General features: G+C 39.7%; 1 protein-coding gene across 2 annotated transcripts in view; it reads left to right on the top strand.

Moving 5' to 3' along the window:
- Positions 1-20,000, top strand: part of LOC122998234 (neuronal PAS domain-containing protein 3) — a 370,534-nt gene that overhangs the window by 147,512 nt on the left and 203,022 nt on the right. For both annotated transcript variants that reach the window (XM_044375006.1, XM_044375007.1), the window contains one exon: positions 15,802-16,046. In XM_044375006.1, coding sequence (XP_044230941.1) covers positions 15,802-16,046 — 245 coding nt within the window. The remainder of the gene's footprint in view (positions 1-15,801; positions 16,047-20,000) is intronic.

Below are 20,000 nucleotides of genomic sequence, written 5' to 3'. Positions count from 1 at the left end.
ATTTAAATACATATTTGTTGGAGTAAATTGGACACTTACACACTGAATCTTCCAGATTTTAGAGCTACAGCTGCTGTTCATAGAATAACCGCTGCTTTTAGTTACCAAAATAAAGCGTTAAAACAATTTAACAGTTACTGATAAACAGACTTCAGCAGCCTTTTCATTATTTTTATGTTTCTAGAACTTCAACAATCAGTCAATCAACAGAAAATTAACTATTTTAATAATTGATTAATCGTTTTGAGTCATTTTTTTAAAGAAAAAATGCAGCTTCCTGCTTCTTAAATGATGTTTTTTTCTGGTTTCTTTACTCTTCTATGACAGTAAACTGAATATATTTAGCTTGTGGACATGTTTAGGTTTCATCTTGGACTTTGGGAAACAGTGATTGACGTTTTTCACCATTTTCTGACATTTTCTGGAACAAACAGCTCATAGGTTCATTTAAGAGAATCATCAGCTGATTAATCGATGATGAAAACTGTCGTTAGTTGTCAATAAAGTTGATTTTTTTTGTGTGGTGTTCATAGAATAAATCGGACTGATGTTCATCAAGAACAACATATAAATATTCAAACACACGAGCTTGTTTGTATAACAATAAATAAAATAAAACCAAACAGGAAACAGCAAATAAAGACACAAATATAAACTAAACATTCAAATAAACTCAACATTAGTGTTAATAAAGTTTAAATAAAGTTGTTACTGATACAAACAAACACACAGCAATAAAACTTGGAAGCATAGTTTGACAAAACAAACAAAAACCGAGATAAAAATAATAACTCAAGGTGCATTTATTATATTTTTCTTGAGTTAAACTGCATCTCAGTCGACAACAACATAAATGTTCAATATATAACATGAAAATCTATAAATCTATCATTTCTCTCAGGCTAAAAGGCAGAAAATATAACAACACACTGGAAAAACAGGAAGTGAATGAACATGAAAAGTTTGAAGTGTCAGTATTTTCGGAGGCAACCCTAAACGCAACCCACAGTCAAGTGTGTGTGTGTGTGTGTGTGTGTGTGTGTGTGTGAGGTGTGTATTAGCAGCTAACAGGATTGTAGCTAACAGGATGGAGGAAGCTGTAATGCTGCTAAGACGTTCAACATGTCTTTCCACTCTGTGAATGACGTGTGTGTGTGTGTGTGTGTGTTGTTTAATATGACTTGTTAGGAGATGTTCACCCTCTGCTGCTCACTTTGGCTCCACCTCTATTTGTGATGTCATTGTTATTTTATTGGTAAAATGACAAAAACATCAACATAGAAACACTAAATGTAGCTGTCAAATCATTATTCTATTAATCAAATATTTAGTTTTAGTAACTTGTTGTTACGTGAAGCTGCGTGTGTGTGTGTGTGTGTGTGTGTGTGTGTGTGTGTGTGTGTGTGTGTACACTGCAGCCAGCCTGCTTGCTGTCATGCTCAGGTTGATGCTAAAGCGGCGTGGCAGCAGGCAGAGATGGTAAAACTGATAAACGGTGTGAACGAACACCGCAGGAAAACAAACAAACCCACAGCTCTCTGTCACATGTGATTTAAAGAATAAGACTGATGATATTTTATATTTTTAACTACTGTCAACAAATCCCCCAAAAAACCAACAATGAGCTGATGTACTAACAAGTATTGTGTGTGTGTATCAAAGCCTGATATATCTGACTCCTCTGTGCCGTCCTGCTGCCAGAAACACTCACTAGAGCACCGAATGTGGATTCATCCGCCACTGAAAATAGTCCCCAACAAATATTTCCTCCTGTTTGTTGGATAAAAACAGTTGCCAGCTGTTATGTGAATAATATGAATAACATAACATAAATTGTTATGTGAATTTTTTGTTATTTATTCTTCAAAAACAGTTATACACACATCTGAAACGGCCACAGACTACTAGCTGGTTATCTATACGTTTAGTGGCAAGACTCATCTTTTAATGCCGTCGTTCACCATTTGTGAAAAATAAAAAGTCCTGGTTATAAAATCTTAGCAGACCAGGGAGCGTCTCTCCTGGATCACCACACTGGACAGTAGAGGAGGAGATGGTAGAGATGCTGATACGTGTCTGTTTAAACAGTATGTTAAAGCAGCGGTCCCCAACCCCCGGGCCGTGGACCGGTACCGGGCCGCACAGAAAGAATAAAAAAACTTACATTATTTCAGTTTTATTCATTATCTAAGTCTGAACGATATTTTATTTTGAAAAATTACCGGATTCTCTCCATTACATCCGTCTACGATTTACTCTCGACGCATGTCAAGACGCTTGTCTCGGTCACGTGATACGTTACCGCTAAAAATTAAAGCCACAAGCTAGAAAAATGAGTAAAAAACAAACGTCTTTGTGAAGGGGAAAAGGCCCGGCGAGGAGACAGAAGACTACGACTTCTGAGAAAAAGAAAGCTGCATTAAACAGACAATACTACTTAAAATATGGATTTATCACGACAGGTGATTCTTACAAAATTACGGAGTAGACCGAACATGAGCAACACGCTTCGGGTGTCATTGTCTCCCGTTACCTCTAGATGGGACCGTCTCGTTGCAGAGAAACAATCGAGTTGTATTTTTCATGCACTTTATATGTGTTTTTGTGGTGTATCTTATTTTGAAGGCATGTTTAAACGTTACCATAGCGACCAGAGAGCGTTAGGGGGGCAGAGAGGATGTTATGTTGTTGTTGGCGCAATGTCACGAGGACGCTGCTAATAAAGTTGCATAGGAGTACACAGTGGATTCAGGTTTATTATTATATTAAGAAAATACCACAGTTTTTATGCTGCCGGTCGTGTCATTTTAGTTTGAAAATATTGTCTGACATTAAACCGGTCCGTGGCGCAAAAAAAGGTTGGGGACCTCTTAAACGCTTTTAAAACCGGAGCTGAAGGCGTCAGAGTCAGAGTGTTTCCATCATCCATCAGGTCATTTAGACACAAGAATCTGCAGAAGTTAACAACCCGTCATGTTGTGTATAATGACTCAACTACAATAAAAGGCTTTTACACGACGTTTAGGAAGCAGCCGTTGAGACACGTATCGACTCAGACGATCCCGAACCCGTCGGGTTGTGTGTTGGGATGGATTTGGGAAATCAGAAAACCTGGAGAAATTAAATATATGTTGTTGGTTTTGGTCTCATCCTTTGGATTTATTGAGAATAAAACAAATATGGAATTACGACAACCTGATATTAAAGTTCATGTTCTTTATTTTCTGTCTCTTTGTTTTTTACCTCCCTCTGTTTTATCCTTCTTTGAATCTCTGTTTTTTCCTCTTCTCTTCTCTCTCCTCCTTTCTATTTCCTCTTCATCCCGATTCAACCTGTGATTTTTTTCCTTTGTTTCTTCTTCTTCTTTTCTTTCTCATTTTCATCTTTTCTAATCCCAGCCTCTCCCTCCCTCTCTCTCTCCCTCTCTCTCTCTCTCTTTCTCTCTCAGTAGGATGGAGGGATTTAGCATCAGTTCTCTGTTGGAGTTCATACTGATCCCTCCATCACTACAATCCTATTGGAGGATGATTAGCCATGTAATGATACTGTGTGTCTGCGTGTCTGCGTGTGTGTGTGTGTATGTTCAGCAGGAGGTGAAGCTCAGGTTTCCTGGTAGACGGAGATTACACACATTCTCCCACTGATCCACTTGCCACCATTGCTGTTCCTCCTCCTCCTCACTTTTTTTTTTTTTCTTTTTAACTGCTTCTACATTTCAGTTTTTGTAAATTTTATTTTCTTTGTTAGTAACTGGATCAAAACTCCCACACAATCTCTCTTACTGCTGGTGTATTTCATCTATTTAAAGTGTCAGTTCACCAAAAAACACATGTTCTCTCACTTACCTGTAGATGTTTCCATCCACATCTTGAGGCTGAAGTGCCTTAAAGCATCACCGACGGCCGCTAGCTTATTGCTCTGTTAATAAGATTTGAAGACTTATACTAGTTTTGACGTCTGCTGCGCAGGCGTTGATTGACAGCTGTGATTGACTCACACTGAGTCGGACTATTGTCACAATATTTCGCTAAGTTCAATGTCATTTGATTATGATAAATGCCCTGTTAGTGTGGTAGTTAAGAATTTGAAAATAATTAGATTTTTCAGAAACATGATTTTATAGAGTTATGCAATTATACGTCTTATATATTCTATTTCCTTAATACATCATTTTATTGTTATTTCGGTTACTGTGGAGAATATCCAGCCAGAGCATGAACAGTACAAATAGGTAATGTGTGTTCTTTTTCTGCTTCGACCTATCGGTAACGCCTCAGGGCTCCAGTAGGGGGAATCGCGCTCCTCTCCCTCACTCAATACAAACGAGTGAAAACGAGAGAAGTTAGCGGGTTTCTTCATCCCTCTTCCCTCACTATTTTCCCTGTTTTAAGGTTATTACCGTACTTAAAGCACTATAAACTTAGCGACATACATTGTTGATACTTATTTTGTTGTTCATTGCGAGGGAAAGAGGTGAATTTTGTACTTTTATATTGTTAAAGAGTTTCTGGCTAACTCCGTCACCGTGTAAGCTAGCTAACACTGCTATTGTCCCGATGTAGCATCCGACTGTTGTTCCGCCATTTTCTGCACTTAAGTTTGTCTGTAAGGTGTTTAAAAACATTATTTTATTACGGTAAAGAGTCAGTTCATGTGTTAGGTAAAATATGAATGTTAAAAAGGTAAATGTATTTCATTTAAGTTACAGTTTATGTTGGTTAAAAATATAATTTACATTATTTAGGAAAAACAGAGGAGATATTCCGACTGAGAAAATATGTGAATTTGGTTGTACTGTACATAATTAAGACTCAAGACAAACCAGTGAAAACGAGAGAAGTGTGCGGGTTTCTTCATCCCTCTTCCCTCACTATTTTACCTGTTTTAAGGGCACAACATTAGCACAATTTCGCTAAAGTAGCTTAGCTTGTTTAGAAACGGCTCCAAAGACTAAAAACCCGCCACTGAACATGTGAAGAAACACAGTTTACAGAGCTTTGCTAACTTGCTGCGCTACATAACACAACCCTGTTGACTTTTTACTGAAGTTCTTATATAAATATATCATGTACATAATGAAGAGGTTGTGATATGTAGCACAACAAGCTATCAAAGCCTTTTAAACAGAACCACATTTGTCTGGCATATTAGGACCCTCACTCTACTTACTATTTACTATTTTATTACTGTTTTTATATTTCGATGAAGGAACATGTCACCCAGTGCAGCGATGTGGCTCACTGACGTGTTTTTAATAGTTTTTGAACAACAACGGAGGAATCAGATATATCAGGCTTTAGATACACACACAACACTTGTTAGTAGATCAGTTCATTGTTTGTTTGGATCCAAACATGAGATTTGTTGACAAGAAGAAAAAAAATACAAAAAAATCACCAACTAAATCCTTTAAGATTAGAGAGTTAATGCGATCATGCTTAAAAAAACAAAAACTGTCTGTTAGAAACGGGAAGTAAACAATATTTTCCCGTGTTAAAGATGTCAGATGTTTCGGCGTGTTTGCTGAACAGTCTCACAGCCGCACAAGAACACAGACTGAGCTGCCAGCAGATCTACTTTCTAACAAAGAAATACTCCCTCAGATATTTAGCTTGTTTCTATTTAACACACACACACACACGCACACACGCACACACACACACACACACACACACCTGTCGGGTGCCACTCTGCCAGCCTGTCTGGCTGTGATTGATCAAAGCAGGTTACAGCAACCTGGTGCAGAGACCAGGCTGCAAAACACACACACACACACACACACACACACACACACACACACACATACACACACACACACACACACACGTGCACACACACACACACACACACACACACACACACACACACACAACACTAAGCTCTGCATTCCTGCGGTTGCTAGCAACAAGATGACTGAACACATAATAGTCGGTTGTTTTGCGTTCACACACAAACACGTTAACACACTTTCTCTCACACGGAGTCGCAGCAGGTCACAATCCTGTAATTTGTTGGGTTTATTTCACCGAATGACCAGGTTATTGTGTCTCCGTGATCAATACAAGACTGGAGATCAATGATTAACACTCTTTTTCTTTCTCTCTCTCTCCCCTTATATCTCTCTCTTCCTCTGGTACCTCACTCATCCTCTCTTCATCCTGCTATTCTGATTTATTTTGCCTCATCTTTCTCTCTGATTAATTCATTCATTCTTTCTCTTCTTCTTTCCTTATTTGGTCTGTTTTCCTTTATCTTCCTTCCTCCTCCATCTTCATCTCTCTCTTTCACTTTTTTCTACCTCTCCTCTCCCTCCTCTCCCTCCTCTCCCTCCTCTCCCTCCTCTCTCTCTTTCGGGTAGATTGGGTTTGGCACTCAGTCCCCTGATCAGTGAACACACACACAGATACACACACATATAGCGAGCGACGGTGTCATCGCCATGGCGATGTCAGCAGGCGGGGCTTAATCCAAAGTGACACTTGTTCTCTGCCTTCCTTTCCCATCGCCATGGAAGCAATTACCCTCCTCCTGAAGGGCCTTTTGTCTGTGTGTGTGTGTGTGTGTGTGTGTGTGTTCTTGTCCTCCCCGGAGTTGACGGGGTGGAACCTCGGCTGCGGGTCACCTGATTGGCTGAATTGAAAGGCGAGCAGAGAGAGAGAGAGAGAGAGAGAGAGAGAGAGAGAGAGAGCGAGAGAGAGAGAGGGAGCATCAGAGGAGGATAGAGGGAGAGAGAGAGATTAAAAAGAGGAAGTTGGATTCTGTCATCTTTCTTCTTCTCCATCTTTCTCTCCTTTTTGTCCTCTCTAATTGTTCTTCTTCTTCTCAGATCTCTCAGATCACTTTCAACCTTTGCATCGGTGATTAACTCGCAACCAGTTCTTCTCTTATGATGAGTGATGTGAACAACACGTTTCCAGCTCTATATTTATATTCTGGGGCTTCTACTGGAATATCTTTGCATGATTCCCAGTTAAAAACTCCTTATTTATCTTCTACTGGTCCTTTATGCAGCCCCTCAGTTCAGCCTCTGTCTCTAACAGGCCGTTTTAGCTCCTGTCTCTTTAAGGCCCCGCCTCCTGATGAGCCCACTCTGCTCTGATTGGTCAGCTTCAGGAAGCTTCGTAAACAAACTGTAGTAGCAGGATTTCACTTCTTTTTTTTCTGTTTTTTTTTTACTCAAAATAGAAACTTCTCAAATCCATCTGTTACATGTTGGAGCTGAATCACATCTGAAATATGAGAGTGAACAACGTGAACAACATTAGCAACAAAGGCTGCCGAGGGACGGCTGTTTGTGGGCAGGTGAGAACAGTCTGACGACGGTTCGAGGCAGTTTGAAAGGGAAGTGGAGATAATTTTGCAAACAAGGCATTCAGGGCAGTTGAAGCCCTGGCTCTTGTCTTACAGGGAGCATTTTTACATCTGTCTACTTTAAGCCCTTTTTACAGACAGCCACTTTACATCTTAAAGATTATCTGTTGCAAATATACAACCACACAATTAAACAAAAGAAGAAGAGTAAATAAAAAAAAAAGGGCTGTGGACACCTTGGTGCATAGAACAGACATTAATAAGCAACATAAATCAAATAGTCTGACACTTCTTATACAGTCAACAGCAGAATAAAGCATCACCGAGGCAGATAACACACAGTTGGAATACAAAAGCAATTTCAACACTATGGCAGCTGCATCCCCCAAACAAACACACACACACACACACACACACACACACACACACACACACACTTTAAAGCAAAAAAAGAGGATTCACAGCCTTTGCACTCAACACTACGTTGTTCCATAATGCAGCATTTGTTGATGTTCTCTTCTGGAGGGTGGATTGGGACCCAGAGTGATTTTGTTGTTTGTTCTTACTCACCTATCTGCGTGTAAACATCCATTTTTTTTTAGTTTTTGGCTGCAGATTGAAGTTGTGATTTCATCTGTTGCTTAAAGGGGACACATTATGCTTTTTTGTGATTATCTGTGTGATATCAGATGTTAAACATGGTCGAAGCTCCAAAACTTTAACACCGCCTGCAAGTCAAAAACCAGGGCTTCAACCTGCACTGAACGCTTCATCTTTTCTACCTTGAGCTGACGTTAGCTCGCCGTGAACGATCATAAACGGCCGTCTGTTCATTAGCCTTCGTTGCTAAGGTTTATGTGCGTTGCCCACTCTCATATCTCAGATCAGATATCAGCTCCAACATGTAAGGATGTATTTGTTAACATTTGGAGTAACTGTTTGTTTCATAGTCTGTTAACGTAGCTCTCAAGAGCTGGCCAATCAGAACAGAGTTTATTGGAGCTGAGGGGCTGCATAAAGGACCAGTAGAAGATACATAAGGAGTTTTAAACTGGAAATCATGTTAAAATATTCCAGTAGAGCCCCAGATTTAAAACATAGACTTGTAAATGTACAGAATAAGGGTGTGCCCGAATACAAATACGTTATTCGGCAAAGCAGAAATAGTGGAGTTTTTTACGAATATTTGTCTCATACAAATATTTTTTTGTTTTTGGGAAGAAAAAACAAAAAAAAAAAAACGTCAAATAGCAGCGAGCAGGTCAGTTATAGTCGCTATTTCTGCTCCGCTGTTATGTCTATCGGCAGGTCTCAACGAGTCGCACATTTCTTAATTTGGACATCACTTTAATTTTCATCTTCAATTTTCTAAAATTATAATCTTAATAAAAACAAAAAAGGGGATTTTTAAGCCTCTTTCCACTTATATTGGAATACAAATACAAATAATTTTGCTGCCTCAACAAATACAAATACAAATACAAATACTAGGCTCTCTGCACATATTTAGTACAGAATACGTCCTCTTTCCTTCTATCATTTCTCTTCATTTTCTTTTTATCCTTTGCTCTCCCACTCACTACTTATTCACAATAAAAGTTTCTCCCTCTCTCTCTCTCTCCCATCTCGTTCTCTCGCATTATTTTATCTCTCTTCTTTTTTCACATCTGCTCTCTCACTCACAGACACACACCTTTTTTATATCTGAACGTCCATCTTAACCAGACTCAAATCTGAACAATCTTTGTTTAAATATAAAGTGTGTGTGTGTGTGTGTGTGTTTACAGTATGTACATAGAGAGATTTCTGTCATTGTTAAAGGCTTCAAACTCCGTAGATTGTAAAGTGTGTGTGTGTGTGTGTGTGTGTGTGTGTGTGTGTGTGTGTGTGAGATGGTTATCAGCGGTCAGGACCTCAAACCTCCACAGATTTCCCCCGTCGGCCACCGTGGAGCGGCGTTATCTCCCGCCTTCATCTCTCTCTTCATATTGCTCGCCGTGTTTCTCTTTTATCTCACTGAAGATGTTCCTGCATGAATTTTATTTTCTTTCCTTTTTTTTTTTTTTTTTTAAATACACCGCTGAAATATTCTTCCTCTCAGTTTGGCCTCGGTGGATGGATGAGCCGATCGTGTAAACAGATACTCTCATATCTGGAAAGAACAGGAAAAATTAAGCTCAGAGTTTGTTCCGTGATGTAAATTGAACAGAAACTGACTTCTGTTCAAACAAAAAAAAAAGGAGGAAAGCGTGAAAGTAAATTTGATTTAGTCTCTGAGGAATTTAAGGACACGGTACAATTTAAATGGAGTGAATCAGGCTGTTTCTTTTTTTTTGTTTTGCATCCCTGAAAGCTGCCTTATGCTGGCTTTAAAAGCTGCTATTTGGAGGTGAATTATTAGCTGTTTGCTCCTGGAAACACAGTCTGTAAAAACTACACAGATATATCGTGTTAATTAGTGAACTTTAAAGGTGTCGGTGGGCAGATTTTCTTACCTCAAGACAAAACCAGGCTATCTGTTTCCCCCCCATTTCAGTATTTATGCTAAGTTAAGCTAACCAGCTGCTAGCGGTAGCTTCATATTTATCATATAAACTTGAGAGCTGTATCGATATATCATGTGATGCGATGTAACAGACATCAGATGCATGGCAGAGAGAGAGAGAGAAGGAAGTTAAAGTACATACACTGAGGTGTGATTTCGAGAGAGAATGTGCAAATAAGCATATTTCCCTAAAATGTCAAACTATTCCTTTAAATGTGACTGGTATTATGCCTCACTATTCTGCAGAAGAACTAGTTTGCACAATGTGTTTGGCCACATCTAAAGACAAGAGTGGTTATAGCTGTCAACCGAGTATCCACACTGGGAGGTGAAAAGCCCGCCGCCATAACGAGTGCCGGGAAGTTTGACTTCTAAATATATCCTGTATTTTTAGCACTTTAAGTTTTGTAGACCATGCACAGTATATGCGTGGTCTGTCTCTGGTGTATGAACAAATCTGGCGAGGCCCCGAAGCCTCCGAGCAGTCTCTTCGGTATTCCTCAGCATGCCGGCAGCGGTTCAGCATGTACGGGGAAAGGATGGAGAGCAGCGAGTCTGTACGAGAGCCGGTATCAGCATCAGCAGAAGCCGAGTTGAGTCAGTATTCAGCAGCGAATGTATACAGCTACAGAAAGCCCAGATGGGAAAATCAAGTCAGTCAGTGAGTCACCACCAGCACCGCTTAAAGAACTCAGTCACACAGTACTGAGTGAGTTTATAGCACTATTTAAACTTGTACAATAGAATATATCTTTATTGACATGAAGACGCATTACAAATGATTCTCACAAGAAAGAGACAAACACAGAGACAAGGTCACATTACACATTAAACACATCAGATGCTTTGCAGAATAGTGATGGTACTCGAGATGAAGGACTTCTTAAATACGTTTTTATTTGCCAGAAAGACTCTATAGCGCCTCTGAATAGAGGACGGCAGCTATCTGCTAGGATATAAGTATATGTTTGGCAGTTAGTTTTGTAAGTAGACAGGAACAGGTGAGAGCTTTTGTCAGTGTGAGCGTACGGCTGTTTCCTGGAGGCAGTTCGTACCAGTACAAATTGAAACAAAGGAGAATCGTTTGTTCATTTTTTTTTTTGCCAGCAGTAATAAAGTAAAGTCTCCTCCAGGCTGCATCCCATCACCTCCCAGATCTGTCCGTCAACCGGCGTGTCTGGAGTCTCTCTGCAATTTGTATAATTAATCGTGGAGTTTCTACTTGAAAGCTGGTCCGGTGCTTCGCTCAATAGTTCAATAGTTATGAGAAGAATGAAGACAGAAACTGTTGGACATTTGGTTAATAAACTTTGTGGTGAGATTATATCAAATAATTTATAGACTGAACCGACAGAGAATCAGCTCATGTTTCACTCGGCATGTCTGTGCAGCAGTCAGAAACACGAGGACGATGATGAAGACAGATTTACAGATGAGTTTTGTTCTCTCAAAACTGTTGTAGAAATGATCCAACCTGCAGGATAAATGAACTTCAAACACACAGATCGTATGAATCAGATGTTTCCAAACACAGACTGTCAGTGTCAGTGTGTGTGAGGAGCTCAGACGGTAAATCTGCCCGACGACGGTTCATCTCGTCACATGACTGATGGCCAGTTTGACCTCCACTTGACCTGGAAGTTAAACCTCGACCACCCAGTGACCTTCCCAGCATACCGTCTGCCTACACGCTCTTAAAATAGTCACACACGCACACACAGAAACACACATATCTCTTCCTTTCAGCTGACAAGCTCTTTAAAAAGCCATCGACCCACCTCACTGAACTTTACGACATGACACACACGCACGCACACACACACACACACACACACACACACACACACACACATACACACACCTACCTCGCCTGCCGTGACAAGCTCTTTAAAACACCATCAAGTCACCCGGCTGAACTTTACGACATGGTTTCATTTCATGTTTATAAGACCCAAACACTGACACACACACACACACACACACACACACACACACACACACACACACACACACACACACTGATCACAACAAGTGTTGCATTTACCTACTCAGCCAGTACATGATAAATATGTCTGTTTGAGTCAAGGTCAAACACACCTCCTTGTCCACTTACACACACACCCTCACATACAAACACACACACACACACACACACACACACACACAGCAGACAGACATGAAGACATATTTGTTGTCCGTCAACATAATGCTTTCCAAGTTTGCGGAACAAATAAATTCTGTCTGCTCGGTTCCTCCTCACGCTCCCAGCAGCCGTCACTGCAGGCTTCACACAAACACACATCGGACAGATCTACGTGTGTGTGTGTGTGTGTGTGTGTGTGTGTGTGTGTGTGTTTTGTAAATACAGTGAATATTTTTTATCCAACTCTCCGTATTCTTCTGTTGTCTTGTTTATGTTAGAAATACAAATAACAAAAGATGCCATTCACTATCTGTTCACATTCATAATCTTGTTCCTGAATCAAAAGAGTTTCAACTGAATTTTATTTATGTTTTGCATTTTTTTATATATATTTTAACCTTTCTCTGCTTGTTGTAACTGATGATGGTTTACAGTTCAGTTCTTCACGCTACCTCAACATCATGTCTTTATGCTGCAGAAACTGTCTTCACATTTATGTTTTTGTTTACAAGCAGCATCTACGACAATGAAGCCTCTTATGATGTTTCATAATCGAGCAATTTAAATGTTGGACAGGAAGCCAATAAGATCACAGCACTGCCATGTTCTTAAAGGATCAGCCTGGCAATTTTCTATATTTTTCTTCTTGTCAACAAATTTTTGATATATCTGATATATCTTATTCCTCCGTTGTTGTTCCAGAAACTATTAAAAACACATCAGTGAGTCTCACCGCTGCTCTGGGTCACATGTTCCTTCATCATGAAGAGTTTGGTCAAGTTAGTTTGTTTAGAAACGGCTCCAAAGACTAATAACAGCGATAAGATTTTCAGTCTCTGGAGAGTAGTTCTGTGTAAGGCAGACGCTACTGAGCATGTGCAGGAGTGTAGTTCTGTTTACAGCTTCACCAGCTTGTTGTGCTACATCTTACATCTACTTCTTTCTTTCTGAATAACAAAAATGCTTTAAATAGTTCCAGAAAATCCAGTGTTCAGGGTTAAAGATCTACTATAATCTAATCTAATCTTTTATAATCTTGACAGCAAGTTGAGACATTTCAGATCTTAAAACTGAAACATGTAAACATTTCTTTTACATCTCTCGTATTTCATCTTTATCGTTCAGTTTTATGTCACACATTTGCTACAGTTGGAGACACATCAGATCAAATCACATAATTTGTTGAAGTGAAAAAACGGATTTTATCTTTAAAATACACAACAACAAAAATAAAGTTAAATAAGAGTCCTCATATTGACCAATAAAATGAAATAAAGTTTGAGAAAGAAACTGATAACGTGAATTGAAAAAGTATCATGTTGTTGCTCTCCTCTTGTTTCCTCTCCTCCTCATTTATTGTTTGTTCTCCCTGATAAATAAGTGACAAACAGTATGAAAATGATATTCTTCGCCAGATGACAGCCATTTTTCATCTGTAGCCCTAAACAACTCCTCCTCCTCCTCCTCCTCCTCCTCCTCCTCCTCATCTAAAGTGTTTGTCCGCTATCCCTCCATCTCATCCTTCTCCTTCTCTTTACATCCCCCCTCTCACCCTTTCATCCGTCTAACACTTTTTCTCTCGCATTTTTTTTTTTTTTGCTCCGGCAAAAATTAATCACCTGTCGTATAGTGTGTGTGTGTGTGTGTGTGTGTGTGTGTGTGTGTGTGTGTGTGTGTGTGTGTGTGTGTGTGTGTGTGCGGGCCATCAGAAAGCCCACAGAGGTTTTTGGCTGCTGGTTTATTGCCGAGTTAATTCATAACGGCGTCCGATGATGATGAGAGGCCGCGGGGAAGTGTGGTCGTCACTGTTGTTGTTGAAGGGTGAAAGAGAGAGAGAATAAACAGAGCAGCGCTTTGATATAAAGTAATAGAGTGGAAATTGATGAAGGAGAAAAGGAAGTGAGGGAAAGAAAAGGATTGTCAGCTACTTTATGGTGAAAATGAGGTAATACAGTAAAGGAGAGAGGAAGGAAGATTAGAGAAGAGGAAGGTGATGTCTGTCAGCTCAGATCCCTGCGGTGATCACTGAAGTTCCTTCTTATGTTGATCTAAAGAAGATGTGAGTGAAATTCAAAGTCATTAGGTGATGTCATACGCTAATTTGCATGTTGTCATATATCAAATGATCATCTCTCAACCAGGAGAACTCTGATGCCAGACTTAGAGCACAAGACTTGAGCCAGTTCTGACTGGTGAGAGCAAATCAGAGCAGGTCTGTTCCAGTCTGGTTCAGTTGGTGTTTGATCAGCGGATAAAATCATATAGTTTGTAATATGTAAAGATTCTAATCTGAAGTCTTCAGATTCAGTCGCTGCCAGTCATTCTCATAAAGATTTTTTAAGACACATGTTTGACATGTTTGATGTCACTTCTGTGTCACCTGAGGGAGGAGACTGTCTTCCCAAGAAGACACAATAGCTAACCCCCTAACCCTAATCCTGACCCTAACCCTACCCCCTAATCCTAATCCTAACCCCTTACCATAATCCTAATCCTAACCCTAATCTTAACCCTAACCCAAATCCTAACCCTAACTCCCTGACCATAACCCTAACACCCTAACCCTAATCCTAACCCCTTACCATAATCCTAATCCTAACCCGAATCTTAACCCTAACCCAAATCCTAACCCTAACCCCCTGACCCTAACCCTAACACCCTAACCTTAACCTTGACCCTAACTCTACCCCCCTAATCCTAATCCTAACCCTAATCCTAACCCTAACCCCCTGACCATAACCCTAACACCCTAACCTTAACCTTGACCCTAACTCTACCCCCCTAATCCTAATCCTAACCCTAATCCTAACCCTAACCCCTTGACCATAACCCTACCCCCCAACCCTAACCCTAATCTTAACCCTAACCCTAACCCCTAACCCTAACCCTAACCCTAATCTTAACCCTAATCCTAGCCCTACAGAATGCCTTTATGTCAATGTGCGGCAGCACAGCGAGATTGATTTTTTTTTTTTCCAAATTGTTGAAAAAGACGCCACTTTGCCACCAGTCATGTATGAAATATTAAGTCACCATTGTGCTCTGTTTGTGGGTGTTTCAGTGACTAACTTTCTAATTTAGAAATTATTTAGCTCTGGTAATGAGAAAATTGCAAATTTAGGAAATTATTTTAAGAAATGGTAAAAAAAAAACCCAAAAAATACTTCACAAATTTTACACATGAAAACGTGTTTACTACTCATGGAAAGTACTACATAGCCTCTAGAAACAGCTCTGGAGGAGTTAGTCAAGTCTGAATTTAGGGTGTTTTATCCTTTGCATAGTTTAACGCTTAATGTTTTCCATATTTGTGTCATTTTATCTTAATTTTTATGGTTTCATGATGGAAAATTTTCAAACGATTTTTTTTCTTCAAATGTCAGACATTACTACGCATCAAGGACCACCATGGAAATAAGTCTTGGGGCCCTTTTATTGTGGTGAAACAACCAGTGCAAGCAGCGCTCTGACACTTTGCTTTGCTGCTGTGTGTGGTGTATTAGTGCACAGTTCATTCTGATCTCTATTCACCTTCATCCAGCCCTTCTGCACTTTGTACTGCTACACATACATGAACAGTCCGTGCAAACAAAACTCACTGCTTGCATGATTAAAATAGAGCCCTTGGACTTTATTGTGTTATCTTTGACAGTGTTAAACAAACTAAACTAGAGAGATATTCATGAACCGTCTTTAGGTTTTCTGCTCCTCTGAAAATCCTGTGAATATGCTGCACGTTCTGCACGTCATATGTTTTATTATGTGATTTCTAACTTCCTGTTGTCGTCTGCTGTGCGTCCAGGCTGCAGGCTCTGAGGAAGGAGAAGTCAAGGGACGCGGCGCGGTCGCGGCGGGGAAAGGAGAACTTTGAGTTTTACGAACTGGCCAAGATGTTGCCGCTGCCGGGCGCCATCACCAGCCAGCTGGACAAGGCCTCCATCATCCGGCTCACCATCAGCTACCTGAAGATGAGGGACTTCGCCAACCAGGGAGACCCGCCGTGGAACCTGCGCATCGAGGGACCGCCGCCCAACACCTCTGTCAAAGGTAGGATGGACACGGATGGAGCTGGAGGACGAGATGTCATCTGATGTCTCTCTTTTAATCTGTTTGTGGTTCTGTGCAGAGGTGGCGACACAAATCACACCTGAGTCACCAATCAGATGACTTCCCTTGAAAAAAAAAACAGTAAAATATTTGTAACTCAACTTTGACTTTAACACCAGTGACACCCTGTAGACTGGATCTCCCTCCCAAACTCAAAGATAAAACATTGTGGTGTTAAAAAGTGAGCAAAAATTCAACTGTTCACTGTCCTGACAACTACTTTAAATCAGTCTGTGTGCAGCAAATCATGTTGACACCAGCAGACTCCAAAAAGTGACTTGTTAGGACTTCAAACGCAACGTTTAGGCCTTCAGCTTGACAAGGGAATAGTCGGTCTTGACCTGAGACTTCATAGCAAAGACTTGAGACTTATTTGTGATTTGGAAACTTTGTCCCACCTCTGTTTCTGTGTAGCTCCAGCAAAGAGAACCAGAAAGACCCAGAGGAACCTTGCTTTAATAGTTCACTGAATAACATACCCCTTTTTTAAAAGATATTACATTCCTAAAACAAGAAAGGTTCAAGCTGATTTTTCTTCTCAAAGAGCGCTTTGTATGAGGTTGTACCGGCTTGTGTGTTCTATCTTCTTCTTGTTGCTCCTCAGTTTGAGTTTTGATCATGATTAGAGATCGTTTATGTCTCCGGCTATTCCACCTTAAATCATGAACGTCATATTTAAGAACTTTTTGAGCTTCTTTTTTTAATGTTTTAACTATTCCAGTTTGAGAAATTCCTACGATATATATGAGTGTTTGTCTGAACTTTTCAGACTTTATTAACTTTAATCCTGAAAATATTTCAGTTGGAAATCACCCCTACTTTACTTAAAGAACAATATTCTCTCTGAAATTAGCCTGATTCTTGTAAATGGTAATTTTTCATCTTTAGTCTAAACAAACATCAACCTTTGCAACACTGCCGTATAAATTTATTTCTCCTCTTGTCGTCCGTCGAGGCTCATTAGTTTGAAGTTTAAAGATGAGCAACAGATGATTGACAGTTCTCTCCCGGACATTGACATCATCATGTTGTTGGTATTTTCTCCTGATTTTCAAACTAAGAAATCACAGCAGCTGTTTTGTGAATATTGTCAAATCCTTCCTATCCACCAAATACCGGTTTCTTAAAAGTGAACGCTAGAAATATGCTTTGTTTTATTCTGTATATCTGATATTTATAGTTTGAAAAGTTATGGATCAACTGTTGATCCAACATGTTGGGATCAGCTGGTTTCTACTCTGGAGTTTGATTGATTAGACAAAGTGAACAAAATTTAAGTTTTGTATTGAAGTCTATATAGATTTTCCTGTTATTTAAAATTTAACAGGAACTCCAGCTGTGTCTTTTATCCTCCTTCTTTTTGCTCTTCTGTCTGTTTGTTCACGGAGGTTTCGGGATGTGACAGCAGCTTTCTATAAGTCGAAATACTTTGCCTCAGTCTGCAAACACCTTTCTATGTAACAGTAGAATATACCTGTAGAATTCACTTTGATTACAGTCTGAACAACCGTTGGGCTGATAAAATTGAAATTAAAATTGTAAATTTAACTATTTTTTATCAGAATTTAATTCAACTGAAAATAAAAAAACAACAACAAAAAACTGTTAATTTCTGCATTAAATACTTACAAATTAACATTAAAGCTTCAACAGTGTTTCTGTTCTAAAAGATTATTCATGGATATTGTATTTTTTCATTTTTTCTAACTGATGTCTTGAAGAAAATATCAAAACATTACAGCTTAAAATTTTAAATAACTCATTTTTTTTGGCTTCAGAAGTATCTCTATTAGGAGCGCCCTGGTAGCTGATTGGTTATTGTGTCACATATCTGCAACATCATTGGTTCAAGTCTGGCCTATATATCCCTATTAATGCTTCACTGTTTCATGTTTATGTAATAATAAGATTATTTTGGGAGTTTTTGGTACATTTTTCTCACATTTTCTGACCCGTATTAACTCCTAACACTTCCTCTAATTGTAAATTAAACCGTAAGCACAACATGACAACATTTAGCTGCCAGATAAACTTTTCTTTGCTCGTCTAAACAAACCTTTTTTTTTTCTTTTTTTTTATCTTAATGAATCTGAACGTATACAAACAGGCAGATTGAGCCGACGGCGGGCAGAGCTGCACTGCACTGTCTGCTCCTTTAAACTGCTATCAAACAACATGGAAAATCTGCAGAAAAACACACTTTCACACACACACGTTCACACACACACACAGACGGCTAGCTTCTGCACTAAGTGATTTTCTGTGAAGGGAACATTAAGCTTGATGAATTTCTGCCTGGAGTACCAGAGTATACACAGCACTTGTGAATCTAAGTGGAATTTGCCTTTGAAATGGGCCCTTTGTGCGACGCACTTAGAGGAGAAGAGGAGCACTCACTTTTAAAAGGGACGTTTGGGCTTGTAGGAATGACCCAAAGATGAAAGCAAATTGCCTGAAATTTGGGGTAGTGTGTGTGTGTTTTTGTGCATGTGTGTGTGTGTGTGTGTGTGTGTGTGAGGACTCCAGCCAGGATATTTACCTGCACAAGAACAAGACTGTAGTTCAGTATGTGTGAATAAAAGTAAATGTGTGTGAGAATGTGCAATGTGTGTGTGTGTGTGTGTTTGGGCATTTCTAAACATGAGGATGTCTATGAATGTGTGTGTGTGTGTGTGTGTGTGTGTGTGTGTGTGTCTGTGTGTGTGCGCATACCCTCACCCCACAACAGCAGATGGCATCATTGTCGTCAGCGCTTTGAAGAGGCACATGCATTTTAATGAACAGAACAGATATGTATACACCAAATTAGTGTGTGTGTGTGTGTGTGTGTGTGTGTGTGTGTGTGTGCTGGATTGTTGTTGGCGCCTGCAGCACGGTGCGTGTTGTGTATTTCCTGTAACACAGCTCTGAATCCTGTCAGAGAGAATCACCCCAAAGTCACATTTTAAACACACTCACACAGATGCGGGTTTGTATTACTATACTTCTGAAGACCATCGCTGACATCTGATCACATGGATGACAAAAATATACCACACTGATTCTGATTGGCTGACAGGTGTCTGTAGACTGGTTTGGAGCAGATGGTGGTTTGGTTCTGGAAATAAAAATCAGGTTCATTTTTCATTTTTTCAAAGTCTTCTACTGCTTGGATCAAGATAAATAACTAAGAAAAGATCGTAGGTACAAAACCGTGTAGATAAAAACGTCAAGGTAGAAGTTAACTACAACTCCCATGGTGCATTTCGAAGGAGACATCCAATCACAGAGCACAGAGCGGGCAGAAGCTAAAGATTATGATGTTGAGAAAACTGAACAGACTTGTTTTCAGACATCTAAAAATCCTCTGCTTGGAATAATAACTGATGTGGTTTTTCCATAAAAACGTTGCTAAAAATCCTTAAAATGACCAGAATCTATGAATATGCAAATATTTTTCATTTCTTAAAGGGGACGTATTATGCTTTTCCTTATTTTTAGACATATTTATAACGTCACAATGTCGGATGTTCATGTTAAAAGTGGCCGACGTGTCAAATAACGAGGTATGTAGGAGTGATCCCTGTGAGCAGAAAGCAGCAGCTTCAGGCTCCTCTGAACGCTCGGTTTCCAACAGTTTTTTCTACTTTCAGCCCGAGCTGACATCAGTTCGTGACAGATTTTTTTATATGGACATCTGCTACGTGCACAAAGCGCGAGTTGGCTGCTCCGAGTAGTTACGCTGAGCCATGACGCCATTACACAGCACAGCAAAGTAAAATAAAATAAATAAGTAGTTTACCTGTTGGAGGTGTGCTGGTTGTCTGCAGCTCTTCATAAAACATCATCATCACTGTGGCTGTTTCTGCTTGTACTCTTCCTCCCTGCGTTATTTCTAACTGATCCGCTGAACAA

Source organism: Thunnus albacares, chromosome 15 (assembly GCF_914725855.1).
Source record: "Thunnus albacares chromosome 15, fThuAlb1.1, whole genome shotgun sequence".
Classification (NCBI taxonomy): domain Eukaryota; kingdom Metazoa; phylum Chordata; class Actinopteri; order Scombriformes; family Scombridae; genus Thunnus; species Thunnus albacares.
Note: the sequence above shows the minus strand (reverse complement) of the source record. Positions and strands in the feature narration are given on the sequence as shown.